Below are 15729 nucleotides of genomic sequence, written 5' to 3' on the forward strand. Positions count from 1 at the left end.
AGATAGATAGATAGATAGATAGATAGATAGATATGAGATAGATAGATAGATATGAGATAGATAGATATGAGATAGATAGATATGAGATAGATAGATATGAGATAGATAGATATGAGATAGATAGATATGATAGATAGATAGATATGAGATAGATAGATATGAGATAGATAGATATGAGATAGATAGATATAGATAGATAGATAGATAGAGATAGATAGAGATAGATAGAGATAGATAGAGATAGATAGATAGAGATAGATAGATAGAATAGATAGATAGATAGATAGATAGATAGATAGATAGATAGATAGATAGAGATAGATAGATAGATAGATAGATAGATAGATAGATAGATAGATAGAGATAGAGATAGATAGAGATAGATAGATAGAGATAGATAGATATTAGATAGGTAGATTTTTTTAAAAAGAACAGTATGCTCTTACCCATTTCTGTGAGACTAGCAAAGCCAGCGCTGATAGGTGCGTGTTTGGGTGATTTTCCTAGGTTAGGGGCACTGTTGGACCACTGCTTGCTACCTTCTCCAAGTGCCTTCAGCCTATACACGGGCAAAGAGAATTTGTTTTAGTACAGAACACTGGATTTCTTGACATTTTTGTAGATTGTGTTGACCATTACAGTGACGGGTATTTGATGATTTCCTCTGGGTTGTTTGCGCTTGTTTCACGTCTTAAAATTAAATAAAATATATAACACAACCCTGGTAAATTCAACATTTTTCAATTATTATTTTATGAAGGAAAAAATTAATCCAACACCATCTGGTTCCATATGAAAAAGTTATTGCCCCCGTGTTCATGCTGTGTTTATTATAGCTATTTTCATTGCAATTTTTGTCACATTATTTCTTAAAATGGAAAATCTATATTTATGTTACGTTTACAAAATATGCAACAAAAATTAAACTATAAGCAGTTTTAGTAAAGAATACACGGTTTTGTGATGAGGTTTGTGCGGACTCTTATATTGTGCTTTTTAAAGCCTCTCATTTCTACACTAAAGCTGGAGATGCACATTTCATCTATGGCAGTCAAACCCACCAATTTCTAACAGCTAAGGCTACTTTTACTCGCGTTTTGGCTTTCCGTTTGCGAGATCCGTTCAGGGCTCTGACCAGCGGTCCAAAACGGATCAGTTTTGCCCTAATGCCTTCTGAATGGATAAGGATCCGCTCAGTTATGCATCAGTTCAGTCTCCATTCCGCTTTGGAGGCGGACACCAAAACACTGCCTGCAGCGTTTTGGTGTCCGTCTGATGAAACTGAGCCAAACGGATCCGTTCTGACACACAATGTAAGTCAATGGAGACGGATCCGTTATCACTGACACAATCTGGCACAATAGAAAACGGATCCGTCCTCCATTGACTTTCAATGGTGTTCAAGACAGATCCGTCTTGGCTATGTTAAAGATAATACAAACGGATACATGCGGTTGAATTATCTGAACGGATCCGTCTGTGCAGATCCATGATGGATCCGCAACCAAACGCAAGTGTGAAAGTAGCCTAATGTGTGTGGTGTCCTGCTGCTGGCAGATGTCAGGGGAGATACAGTAAGTATCGTTGGCTTTCAGTGCCCGATCCTTTTGCTATCGGGGAGATAAGCCACCGGCAAGAGAAGTCGGCCAGTGGCATTTACTAGATATGCATGCTCAGCCAAGCATGCACATGTATGGCCAGCTTTAGCTTCACCTCCGGGAAGTGAACAGTGTATTCGAAGTTCTTTACATTTATATACGCCCTTTGTTTTTACCTTTACTATATCTATTTAATTTTCATTTATGGACTCCATTTTTTACCCTTTTTTTTGTCTCCTTTGTTGGCAGCCATGCTACTAAATGCTACTATCATTACTAAGAAAGCTTATACAAAGCCTCCTTCCATACCAGCCAGAGCAGACTAGATTAGTGGACTGTGCTGATTACATAATGAATAGCTGGTAATTGCTCAATCCATACTAACGAATTCTATATCCATCATTGCTCCTTCACTTATATGCATCCTGAATGGTCATTATGGTCTTAAAGAGGACCCTCACCTCTCCTGACATGTCTGGTTTAGTAACTACTTGCATTCCCCGTGTAATGACAATTCTGGAGCATCTATTCTTAGGACTATGTTGTGCTGTTACTAGGGCTGCAGTAAACGATTATTTTAGTAATCGAGTATTCTATCGATTATTTTTTACGATTAATCGAGTAATCTAATAAGAAAAAAATAATAGACTGTTTTCCTTCATAAAAACTCATCAGACCCCCTGCCATTAGTCCCCAACACCCTTTGTTCCCCCTGTGCGATCAGCCCAAGTGCATCAGTTCCCCCCAGTGCCATCAGCTCCACTATCCCCCAGTGCCATCAGCTCTCCCCACCCAGTGCCATCAACTCCCCCTCACCCCAGTGCCATGAGCTTCCCCTCACCCCAGTGCCATCAGCTCTGCCCCCTTGTGCCATCAGCTCTGCCCCATTGTGCCATCAGCTCTGCCCCCATTGTGCCATCAGCTCTGCCCCCATTGTGCCATAAGCTCTGCCCCCATTGTGCCATAAGCTCTGCCCCCATTGTGCCATCAGTTCTGCCCCCTTGTGCCATCAGCTCTGCCCCCTTGTGCCATCAGCTCTGCCTCCTTGTGCCATCAGCTCTGCCCCATTAGCTCTGCCCCCATTGTGCCATCAGCTCTGCCCCCTTGTGCCATCAGTTCTGCCCCATTAGCTCTGCCCCCATTGTGCCATCAGCTCTGCCCCATTAGCTCTGCCCCCATTGTGCCATCAGCTCTGCCCCCATTGTGCCATCAGCTCTGCCCCCATTGTGCCATCAGCTCTGCCCCCATTGTGCCATCAGCTCTGCTGCCATGCTCCTCCTGACACCCGGATTGCACAGCGTCACTGGTTTCTATGACGCTGTGCACTCCAGGCGCCCGGCCTTAGTTGCGCCCCACCCCCTCGGTTTCACCAACTTATCTTTCCAGCAGGGGCGCTGCCGACACTCCATCGTTCTGCGCTGCTCTTACCAGTTCAGGGTGTGTCCCTGCACAGTCTGACACTATCCAATCAGTGCCAAACTGTGCAGGGACACTCCGCCCCCCCCCCCCCCCCCCAACTGGTTTCACTCAGCTGGACCTTTATTGCAAACTGCTTGTAATTCAGCTGCAGGAATAATAAAGGAATGACACAACATAGAGTCATAAGAATAGATGCTCCAGAATGGTTATCACATGGGAAATGCAAAATATACATGTCAGGAGAGGTAACTGGTCCTCTTGAAGCTAACCCGACAAAAAAAGATTCTTTCCTCCATGAAAACAATTAAAAAATATTTGCTAAAATACATAAAGAGAACTTTGTTGCTATGACAAAACCATTTTTCCTGACATCATAGCAACAGTGCTATAATAGAACATTTTATAGGAGTTGGTCCACAAGAAGAAAAAATATAAACATTTAGGATAGGGGATAATTGTATGATTTCTCAGGGTCCGGTTGCTGGGACCCCCCACTGATCAGAAGAATAGGATCCCTGAGCTGTGTGAATGCACAAATGCGTGATCACCACTCCATTCACTCTCTATGGGACTGCTGAGTACAGCGTTCTGCTCTCTCTCTGACGGTCCTGCACAAGTGAATTGATCGGTGGTCACTCCATACACACAGGGGACTCAGGAATCCCTGTTCTTGTGATTGTGGGGGTCCCAGCAGCGATTACACATTTATCACCTATCCTGTAGTTAGTCCAGAAATTCTGGGCCAAACCCTTTAACTATCCCTGTGGGACAGGGGTATCTAACTGGATGACCACTGTCCGGATCCTGCCAGGCCACTTGAATGCACCCTCCAACTTATAATCCATCACTGACTATTCACCTTCACAAATCCCGCACTCCTAAAAGTGTGGGTCTCTAGTACACTCACAAACCTGTGTGAAGCTGTCCCCCACAGGTTGGGGAGGAACGGTTTCAAGTCTAGACTTTCGACTTCACTTCAAGACTTGCTGTGTGAACTGAGGAGCAAAAAAACCCCATTCACACTAAAGCAACAGTACTGGTTCTGCTTTTTTCTGAGGCCAACCTTGTGGCTACAGACCTGAATGGACCGCCTGCAGGCCAGGGAGAGCAACACTACTGGTAAGTACTCGCCCATCTTGCCCTAAGGGCATTATTGTGTCGGCTCCCTAGTATTCACCCTTTAACCCCTATACAGGGATTTGGACTTCACTTCAAAGAACCACCAGACGGCTACCTCTTTGACAGCTAACGCATGGGGGTCAGAGATACTGGTGCATGGCACTGAAGGAACAAGCTAAACACATAGTCAGAAAGAGGTTGAGGTAAGGGCAGGTAGAGTTTGTTCAAATCAAAGAAACTGGTCCAAGGTCAGGACTGGCAGCAGAATGTCACAACGGCGAAACAGGCACAGGTCAGTACATGGGCAGACAACAGGAAACAGCACAGCAAGGAACTTAGCAAGCTAGGAACCTAATTCCTCTGGCTACAAAACAGGGTCGGCAGTACAGTGCTATAGAAGGAATTGATTAGCAATTAAAAGCAGATGTGCAGCAGCACACAGAGCAAAAGAAGGAGGGAGTGGAGGAAAAAATTGGGATAGTAGTTGTTCATTGATTAATATTCCTAGTAAAAGAAGTGGTCTGACTGATTTTAGGGGCCTCATCTGAGTTCTAAATACAGTGTAAAATTTTGAGGTCTGCCACACAGACGCTACATGGTTAACAGATCCTTCTGCTCCATTCACTGTTTTGTTTCTCTCGCCCCCTGTCAAAAACAGCTGATCATGGGGGTGCGAGTGTTGAACCACCACCAATCGGATATTGATGTAGCAATATCTGAAAAGTAGAAAACCCCTTTAATTTACACAGCCATAGTTATATGATAAAATCCTAGATGCACGCAGCTACCACTAGGGGGAGCTAACTGCATATGAATTTATACAGGCAATATGGAGGGAGATTTATCAAGGGGTTTTATATGCCAGTCTTGATCTATTTTGCACTAGAGTGAGATTTACTAAGTGTCAACCTCTAAAAAATAAATAAAATTAATGCATCGATGGCCCGCTATTCTATAAACATTTATATGTAGTGAGCTCCCCCTACTGGTCAATGCAGACCAACACTATAAATATGGGTCAGGAATTAGGAGAATCAGTTCAGAGCTGGGTCCCCTCTGACTACGGGCCCCATGGTAGTCGCTACACTGACAGAATAAGGGTGTATCATACCAATCAATGGCGGGCAGGATCTCCTCCTTACTCTTCGAGAAGATTATAATAAAAATTATAAGGAATAATGTACAACAAGTTGGAAGTTCTGAATAATATTAGAAGTCATTGCTTAATTGTGTAACCTACAAATGTACTCATCCTGAAACCTCATGCGTTTATGGTCACAGACCACCTCGGTGGATTCAAATATTCTAATACTTTATGGTAGGGGCTATATTATGCCATATGGCAACAAACATGGATGAGATTAGTATAAAGAGCAATGTCACCTCTCTTCTCCTCCGGCTCTTTCCTTTGGTTGCGTAGAACTTGGACCCCATGTCCTCCCCTTCTTCTTGGTTGAGGTCACCTCCTCCTTCTTCAGCACTGAGCTACGTCCCCAGGTTTTACTGCCGTCTACAGGGGTCACTGAGAGAATTTAAAGTTAATTTTCAGAAGACGAACATTCAAATTCAGCACAAACCTTCTTAAACCCTAGCCTTATGTATAACCTAGAGCGAAACTTCTTACATCGAATGGCACGCAGCCTAGGGATGATCAGGGGGCTTCCAGGAGGACTGCAACTGCTTGATCCTTGACCTTTGCACTTGTCCAGAGTTGTTGAGGCTTGTACAGTGATCTTGTGTTCAAAACCTGAGGGCAGACAACAAAGTGGGGTAAGGCGTAATTCACCGATATCTGAGGGCACCAGTGGTTTGCTCTTCCATGCATGTAATGTTATGCAAGTATAGAGAGGTGGAGTGCACTGGAGGATGTGGCTGTAGAGAGGTGGAGTGCACATGATGATGTGGGTGAAGAGTGCTGGAGTGCACATGATGATGTGGGTGAAGAGTGCTGGAGTGCACATGATGATGTGGGTGAAGAGTGCTGGAGTGCACATGATGATGTGGGTGAAGAGTGCTGGAGTGCACATGATGATGTGGGTGAAGAGTGCTAGAGTGCATTGCACAGGATGATGCCGGCACAGAGTGCTGAAGTACATGGATGATGTGGATGTAGAGTGCGGCAGAGCACAGGATAATTTGGCCTTAAAAGGTGGAGTGCATGGGGTGATGTGGGTGTAGAGAGGTGGAGTGCACTGGAGGATGTGGCTGTAGAGAGGTGGAGTGCACAAGAGGACATGTCTGGAGGATAATGTGGGTGTAGAGCTATGGAGTGCACAGGAGGATTGTGTGTGTGGAGTGCTCAGGATGATGATGTGGCTTTAGAAAGATGGAGTGCTCAGAATCAGGATGATGTGGATGTACATTGCTGAAGTGCCCAGGATGATGTATGTGTAGAGAGATGGAGTGGACAGGATGATGTGCTCAGGACGATGTGGGTGTAGAGTGTTCAGGATAGTGTGGGTGCACAAGATGATGTGGGTGCTGAGTGGTGGTGACGGTGCATATTTATAATGCTGGGTGAACCTGCATTCCCTGACCCATAAATGTCCCCTACCTGAGGGTAAGCTGATGCGATTTCCATCCTTGTGCTTCAGACGACTTTTCTTAAAATTTCCCTTCCGCTTCTTCACCTTGGGTTTCTCCTGATACATCTGGTACATTATAATGTTCAGTTCCCGTTCTACAATGTCAAACTCTCGTTCTGCCAGCTCTTGTTCTCTTCTTCGGAGCATCTCCTCCAGGTTCCTCTGCTCCTCAGCTGCACGCACCAGCTCCTCCTCCCGACTGCGAAGTTCCTAATATGATGGAACACACATCACATTACTAGATTTGTTACTTCTCTATCATGTGGAAAACATCTGCCCTTATGTTGATATCCTGCTGCAATGGCCAGAGGAATACATAGAAGTGCGGGCCCATTAGCAAATTAACACATACATCTTAGGGTGGGTTCACATCACTTTTTTCCCATCCATCCTCAGACTGATGCCATACAGTAGCATCCGCTCACTGAAGAGTTACATTATTGAAATTTTTTTTTTTTTTTTTTTACGGGACTCTGCAGCATACCAAAGCATAGTGTGCTGTACTTTTGCATCCTTTTTTCCAATATATACTTCAAACGGACACAAAAAATGTCATGTGAACCGACCCGTACTGCGAACTTGGCACATGCTTGCCTCAAAACATTAATATCAGGGAAGTGCTCAGTCTGGGTCTCTCTCTCTTTCCAAGGACCCAACAGCAGCCTCATGGACTGCCTCTGTGCCATTTGTTCTGTTGATAAAAGTGATATATTTTTTTCATAACGCTATTCAATATATTTAAAGCCAATTTGAGAAAAAAAAGTTACTGAACTTTAGATGGTGAAGCAATAGAGGGTCTGCATGTCAGGTATCTGCATTGGGGTGGACACAAATGTCCATAATATATATGATACGTACGGAAATTCAATTCAACTTTATTTTTATTATACCAATACAGAATTGTACAGCATAACGAAACACTACTTACCGATACAGTAACTGAAAATAAATAAATAATAAAAAGCACAGCTTAAAAGGGGTATTCCAGCTAGAATTTTTTATTTATTTATTTATTTGTTTGTTTACATATTAGGAAATTATAAAATTTTCAAATAAACATGCATTTATTTAACATTTTAGTTGCAATCCCATCTTACATCAGGTTGTCCTATCGTCACAACAGAATTGTATAGCCCATGAATCAGTCAGTCCTGTGTAATGCATCCATGGCATCAGTCAGTAACCACTGACAGTAAGCAAAAGTGTTAAATGACACGTATGTGCTGGGTCAGCACACAGGACACTTCCATGGGATAACTACATGGCTTTACATGACTGCCTGTTTCAAGGTGATTTGTAAAATGGCTGCCTGTCTCTAGGTGATGTTCTCATGTTGTTAATAAAGTTAAGTGTAAAAAAATATATAATTACAAACACATACAGGGGAGACAGGGAGAACAAAGATGTGTTTCTACACTGACACTGAAAGATATAAGGTGCTGCTGCGGGCAATATTACCATATATAATATATACTGTATATATATATATATATGTTCAGCATCTCAATAAACTGCTGTTCATCTGCTATGTTCAGTTCGAGTACAAAGCTTTCAGCAAAAAAAATTGAAGTATGGAAGTGAACAGCTAAATATACAGATATGAAGTTTCCATTAAATGCAATGTGCATACAGTCCCATAAACTGTGTATACCAGGCTGTATTCATGTTCTTGTAAGTGTTTCCGGATGTGACCAGTTTAACTGTAGGGGAAAAAATAATGTTCTTGAATCTGGTGGTTCTGGTTCGAATGTTCTGGGACCTCTTTTCGGATGGCAGAGACTGAAACAAAAGGTGGCTAGGGTGTGTATGGTCAGAGAAAACGTTGTGGGGGTTCTTCATACATCTCTTATTGTGAATGTTCAGGCTAGGCGGTAGGGCAGCTGCCATGTTATGTTGGGCAGCTTTCACCACCCTCTGCAGGGAGTCATGTTCAGCAGCAGTAGCGCGGCCATACCAGGCCATAATACAACTGGTAGACCTGTAGAAATTGCAGAGGATCTGCTGTGACAGGTTGACACTCCTCAGCCTTTGGCGAAAGTGAAGATGTTGTTGGGCTTTTTTGACCAAGTGAGACCCTTAGCTATGTGGACACCAAGTAGCTAAAAATCGCTCACCCTTTCTACCAATGTCCTATTAATTCTTCATGGTGTGTGCATGGTGTTCCCTTTCCTGAAGTTAATCTTCTCAAAGGAGACAATCATTAGATAAGTGGCATTGTACATTCATAAATCTCTCATATAGCTCTAAGTCCTCTGTTTCTCCTATCATATATAACTGCCTACAGTCACCACTAGAGGGAGCTCAGTGCACACGAGTTTATACAGATATCACTGAATGCAATAGAAGCTGTAAAAACTTTTAGCATTGAGCTTCCCCTAGTAAAAGCTGAAAGAAAAATGCAGTGCATTCATGTGAGGAAGAGCATGAGTTTAGCGCTGGGTTCCCTACAGCAGTTGCTGGGTCTAGCTCACAGATTTTGACACAGATTTACTCATCGCATCACAATGAATGAAGTCTGTAGCATTTCCGCAGTGGATTTGATGCATGCCTACAATCCGAATTTTTTAGCACATTTGGGGGGCAGTGAGGTGATCACAAAAGTGATCAATTTTCACGCTGTGATTTTTTTATATATTTTTTGCAGCATTCACCATGTGAGAAAAATAATGTGATACACTTGCATAATACACTGCAGTACTTCAGTACTTTTCACGTTATCCTATTACACCCTTCTTCTCGCAGGGTATAATAAAAGGACAAAAATAGCAGATGTAGGGGCCTTAACTAGGCTTCCAGCTGCCATGACAGCCCATTAGCACCCCATAATTGTGTTGCAGGGTGCAAATGGGTGAAAGAAGAAGCCCCCACCTCTCTCTCCTTAGATGCCGCAGTTGCTATTGACAGCGGTTAAGTAGAATGGATGTAGTTCTCTCTGATCCTGACAGATGCAGGCAGGTGTCAGCTATATAATACAGATGACAATCGCTGCTTTTTGGAGTGGGCTTAGCTCCTGAGCCCACTCAATACATTCACTTCTGGTGAGGATATAGAACAAATGATGGGAAGGGGTTAATAGCCGTTCATTCACATTTTACTGTACATTGTAGCAGAGTATAGGTGTGGATTCTGCAACCAAAGTTTCACCACTAATCTGACATTTCCAGCACATGCGGTCCTACCCTAAAAGTTCTGGGGAATTCATCTGAAAATTTTGATTATATTTTTTTTTAATTGTAACTGGAAAACACAGAAGCAGTTTTATGATGAAGATCCATCACCATCTTTCAAAGGGTAAAATGTCTGTACTTTTCTTGAGAATGGATCTAATCTAACTTTCATTGAAACAAAGGATTAACTGAACATTAAAGGAATCTTTCTCCACGCCCCATGACATCTGGAGGACCATGAATGGAAACGAAGAAAAGGAGAACAATAGTGCTCACCATGGAAACTAATCAGATATTTGCTCTCATTTTCTGACCGTCTTGCAATTATTTTTCTTGTACATTACGTCCTCCATATTTGCTGTACAAAGAACGTGATCTTTCTTACTTACTGTGGTTTTAAATTTTTCTAATTCCCTTTGAATTTTGCCAGACCCTCAGATATTTAGCTGACAAACAAAACTTTTGATGTTGTTGGTGTCATAAATTCTGGAAGGTCCCTTACGATTAAAAAATTCCCTTTAAACCAATTCTGATTCAATTAAAAGGGTGGTCCCGTCCTCATCCCACAAGACAGACTTAAAGTGGTCACTTTCTACAATCTTCTTCGAGGTATTCTTCTTCCATTTTAACTCAACTCCTAACTAGTCATAGTCAGACATGCCTCCAGGATCTCCATCATGGAATCATCCACCAGTATTTGACTTCCAGTATGAGCTTACTCTTACTTGGAGGGCTTAACGTCCACATAATAAAGTGAACTGATAAAAAAACTAATGGATTCAAAGACAGGCTACAAATTTGGTGGAAGGCGCCACACACAGAACTTATCAGGAACCCGTCATTTGTGGGCGGCATGTTATAGAGCAGGAGTTGAGCAGATTGATATATATCCATGTTTTGTGGAAAATCATCCAGTAGAACTAGTAAATTATTAATTCAAACCTCTGCTCATCTTGGGCTTAGGAGTCAGTGATTGACGGCCTTCGCTGTATAAACGGGTGTATAGATGTTAATCATGATAGGTCCATTCACTTGACTCCTAAGCTTCTCCTGCTCTATAACATGCTGCCTGCAGATTGCACTGCATTTTTATAGTGACAGGATAATTTGCATAGCCTTGAGGAAAAAATGAAGGGGGGACATGATTGAAACCTTCAAATATGCTAAAGGTTTAAAGAAAGTTCAAAAGGGAAGTGTTTTAATAAAAAAAAATGTAAACACAAAAACAAGCAGGCACAATCTGAAATGAGTTGGGAGAAGATCACAAGCAACGTCAGGAAATATTAATCCACTTAAAGTAGACGGTTGGAGATCCACAGTAAGTGAAGGTAAACCTGTCTGGAATAAAAAAATATATCTATTAAAAAAAAAGGGCAGATTTGATGGACGATGTGGTCTTTTTCAGGTGTCATTCTTCGAAGTTTTAGGATTTTAATATCCAGCTCTTGCTGCAATTCAAAATTAATGGAAGATCCAAAAGATTTGTAAAAAAAAAATTAAAAAAATTATATATCTCCAGTATATGACAAGATAGGAGATTAAAATACATTGTAAATAAAAAAATAAATAAAAAATATACAGTGGTAAGTGGAAGAATGTAAAATGTAACATAATACATGTATTACTTTTTGCTGCTTGGTTTTTCTATAAAGTTCAGGAAATTGTAAAAAGTTCCCATTTTAGGTCCATATGGTGAGAACTCAATGGAACCAACACTGTAATTGAACCAAAATATTCTAAGACTGAGGTTCTAGCCAGAAAAAGACCTCAGACTTTTTGAAAAGATTAGGTTTTATGGGTTGCAACCTTTAGGCTACTTTCACACTGGCGTTTTGGCTTTCCGTTTGAGAGATCCGTTCAGGGCTCTCACTAGCGGTCTAAAACGGATCAGTTTTGCCCTAATGCATTCTGTATGGAAAAGGATCCGCTCAGAATGCATCAGTTTGCCTCCGTTCCGTCTCCATTCCGCTCTGGAGGCGGACACCAAAACACTGCCTGCAGCCTGACCATGCGGAGGCAAACGGATCCGTCCTGGCACACAATGTAAGTCAATGGGGACAGATCAGTTTTCACTGACACAATATGGCACAATAGAAAATGGATCCATCCCCCATTGACTTTCAATGGTGTTCAAGACGGATCCGTCATAGCTATGTTACACATAACATAATACAAACTTATCCTTTCTGAACGGATGCATGCGGTTGTACTATCTGAACGGAAGCGTTTGTGCAGATCCATGACGGATCCGCACCAAACGCAAGTGTGAAAGTAGCCTAAGGTTGTTGTGCACCCGTGCGCTTCTTGCTTCGTCTGCTGGCTTCTCCTTTTTGATTGTCAGGAATAGTTTGCTGCATAGTGATCTCACCTGGCCATATCAATCAGGAATAAGAGGGAGGGCTAGCAGAGGGAGAAGGAGAAGCAATGGTGCAAAGAGGGGTTTGGGCCTGCCCTTGGTGGTCTTATTGGCTCATCTGCATATGGATTGAAAGTACTTTTTCTCTACAATGAAGCAATAAATCGCAAAGTAAAAAGTTGTCATTACATTCAGCCGATCTAGCCCTACAAGGCATTGTGCCCGGCTTACCAGTGAGTTTCCTGCTGAAAGACTCCCTTGAAGAAGTTAAGACATTTTGCAGTTCTCCTTACTGATTAGAGGCCCATGGCTGCCTAGTATGTTGAGGCTCAAGAAATATAGCTGTGATGTTGTCCAGCTCATATGATTCGGTTCCGACAGTTTGCATTATTTCATTAGTACATCCTTTGAATTAGATCCATCAAAAATATGTAGATATTCTATTTTGTAGATCATAAAATTGCTTCCGTATTTTCCAGTTAGAATTTTTCTAAAATCAGAACCTTTAGAGCAGGCATGCTCAACCTGTGGCCCTACAGCTGTTGTAAAACTACAACTCCCACAATGCCCTGCTGTAGACTGATAGCTGTAGGCTGTTGCTTTAGAGAAATCATCAAATAGTTCACATTTGAAGACAATCACCAAGAAGATGAGAGAAGTAAGGGAGATCTTTTCAACCAAGAAGACTTTCCGATAACTTGATGCTCATTTGGAACACCCAGGTGACAAGATTGATGATCGTTGTAGCCACCCATTTCCAAATTGCCAATTCTTCCATGATAATGTCACATCACCTCTCCTTGCCTATAGTACATGCCTGAAGACCATGTAATCAATAATGTTGTAATCTAACTACTTTGTCGTTTTTACAGTTTTACTGAAACTGTATACCATAACAATGCTGAACCTTAGTTGAGATACACAGATGTTGGCCTCCAGAATGGATATGATGGGTTTGTTTGTCATACATTCCTATAGGACTAATATGAACTATAATGAGAAAAACATATCTCTTAAGCCAGGAACATTTTATCAGTTAGGTCACTATCAAAGAAGCATTGTGTCATCATCTACCCATGGACACTAAGGTTTACCTTCTCTTTATTCCTGAGCTCATCAAACATTTGCTGAATCTCTATTTTCCAGTCTTCCTGCAAGGAATGGAAGGATTCAAGGGGCATCTGGAACATGGCTGACTGTTCTATGGCGGTCAGTTGCTCAAAGATGGTGCAAAATGAAGGGCGACTGTGAGGGTCTGGGTCCCAACATGCTGAAATCATAATATAGGAAGTTAAGAAGACAAAAAATTAAAGAGTCCTACACCCAATAATCTAGACTTCCATAGCTTAAGCTGGTGCCAGACAATCTGGTTCTGAACTCATATTTTTTTTTACTTCATGCAATTATTACATTTCATGTATTTAAAGGCCCAGCAATCTCGAACTTGGTACCATGAATGGTGGTTGTAATTTTCTTGCATTTACAGGGTCACAACATTATGGATTGGATTGGTCTCTACATCAGGATGACAAAAAATACTCAACAGTCTGGTGACATATTGAAAGTTAACAGAGTCTGATTACCTTCTAAGATCCTTACAAATGGATCCGGACACGTTGATGGGATTGGTAGAGTCAGTTTGTTCATTGCAACTCCGTAGGCAACGGCCAGAGCATCAATTTCCCGATAAGGCACCTCCCCAGTAAGCAGCTCCCACAGAAGAACCCCAAAACTGCAAGACATAATGGAATATGAATTCTGAGTCCAGTCATTGTGACTTTCATAGGGTGAAGAGCTGATGTGCAACCTATCTTCAGATCTTTCCTTCTGGGCATTCTATATACTGTACATAAATCCCATGTTCACACAATCCCTGGCAGTCTGGCAGATGCTTACCTTTACCTCCTCTATAAAGAATACGCACATTTTGGAGAGCCAAACACGTGTTTCAATAGGGCAACCAGTAATTTTATGCTGGCCATACATATTAGTTGTATTCTCCTGGACAAGAAATGTTGGGAGAGAGAAGGGTCGGGCATGTTGAGCATGTCTGTGTATGGGACATGTCTCTTTATGTACGTGCTCCACTCGGCAGGACAAAAGGATTTGGCAATCTGAAATCCAACATACACAATCTTTAGGAGGCCCCATACATACTGGATTCCCAATGGGATCCGCCAACGTTAATCTAACTTAAACAGCTTACAAGGGGTTGGCTACCTTGGCCAATTCCTTTTTGTAAGAAGGGCTACCTGACAATATAATCACAAGGTCCACTCCATCATCAGTCACCTGTAATATGTGGGGGACATTTTTCCCGCAGCGTCCCCGCAGGAAAAATGAAGCATTACACAACTCCAGTTGAAATCAATGGGCCATCAGTGTATTGCACAGATGTGTCAGGTCCTCCAAAATAAGAGGCGCCGTTTGTATCTGCTGTTAGAGCTAACAAATAAAAGTTCTGAATGATGAACTCCTATTATCATAAGGAAACACAGACATTACCTCCACACATCGCTGCTCTTGGAAAATAGCGAGAGACGAATGACTTCCGGAGCCATCCAAGCATAGGTGCCCGCTGCACTCATCTTAGTGGTCTTCTGCCACTCCCTGGCCAAACCAAAGTCTGTGATCTTTAAGGTTTTGTTAAATAAGTCGTTGTTCTCAATCTTCTCAAGTATCAAGACTGTGGGTGGAAGAAACACAATGCAGGTCATTTAAAACATAATTTTTTTTTTTTTTTAAATTACATGATCAATGATGGGCCGCACTTTGCCTTACATTTCTTTTAACCCACCACCACATGATACGGGAATTTTATTCTGTTGTCTTGTTGGATTTAAACCGATGAAGCCAGTTTTGCAGTGATGCCATTATTTAGTCACAGAGTGTGTTTGTCAATGATATAGTAAGAATGAGGAAACATAATTCAATCTTGGATATACCTAGGTTGCAATATTTGGTATACAAACTAATTGGCTACAGAGGGGATGTCATGTATCTAGACAATGGAATTCCCTTGCTTAGGTTTTTCCGCACTACTGTATCTTAGGCTACTTTCAGACTTGCGCTTTCCCTTTCGGGTATTGAGATCACTCATAGGAACTCAATACCAGAGTAAAACTTTCATTGTCAATGGGAACAAAACTGAACGGAACGGAGTGCACCGGTTGCGTTCCCATGCCGGACAGAAAACCGCTGCAAGCAGCGTTTTTGAGTGCGTCATGGGATGCGGAGCAAGATGGACCCAGAATGAAACACAATGTAAGTCAATGGTGCCGGATCCATTTTCTCGGACACAAAAGAAAACGGATCTCGCAGCCATTGACTTACAATGGCTTTAGTGCTGGATCTGTCACGGCTATTTTAGAGATAATACAACCAGATCTATTCGTACCGGATTCTGACGCTTGTATTATCATAACGGAAGCGTTTTTACTGATCCATGACGGATCCAGCAAAAACGCAGATGTGAAAATAGGCTA

General features: G+C 42.1%; 1 protein-coding gene across 1 annotated transcript in view; it reads right to left on the reverse strand.

The window, feature by feature from the left end:
- MAP3K10 (mitogen-activated protein kinase kinase kinase 10) overlaps positions 1–15729 on the reverse strand; it is a 47902-nt gene that overhangs the window by 8780 nt on the left and 23393 nt on the right. Inside the window, exons 3-9 of the mRNA XM_044305915.1 lie at positions 14750–14930; positions 13828–13976; positions 13339–13514; positions 6691–6931; positions 5761–5883; positions 5520–5658; positions 447–559 (exon numbers count right to left, since the gene is read on the reverse strand). Coding sequence (XP_044161850.1) covers positions 447–559; positions 5520–5658; positions 5761–5883; positions 6691–6931; positions 13339–13514; positions 13828–13976; positions 14750–14930 — 1122 coding nt within the window. The remainder of the gene's footprint in view (positions 1–446; positions 560–5519; positions 5659–5760; positions 5884–6690; positions 6932–13338; positions 13515–13827; positions 13977–14749; positions 14931–15729) is intronic.

Source organism: Bufo gargarizans, chromosome 9 (assembly GCF_014858855.1).
Source record: "Bufo gargarizans isolate SCDJY-AF-19 chromosome 9, ASM1485885v1, whole genome shotgun sequence".
Taxonomy (NCBI): domain Eukaryota; kingdom Metazoa; phylum Chordata; class Amphibia; order Anura; family Bufonidae; genus Bufo; species Bufo gargarizans.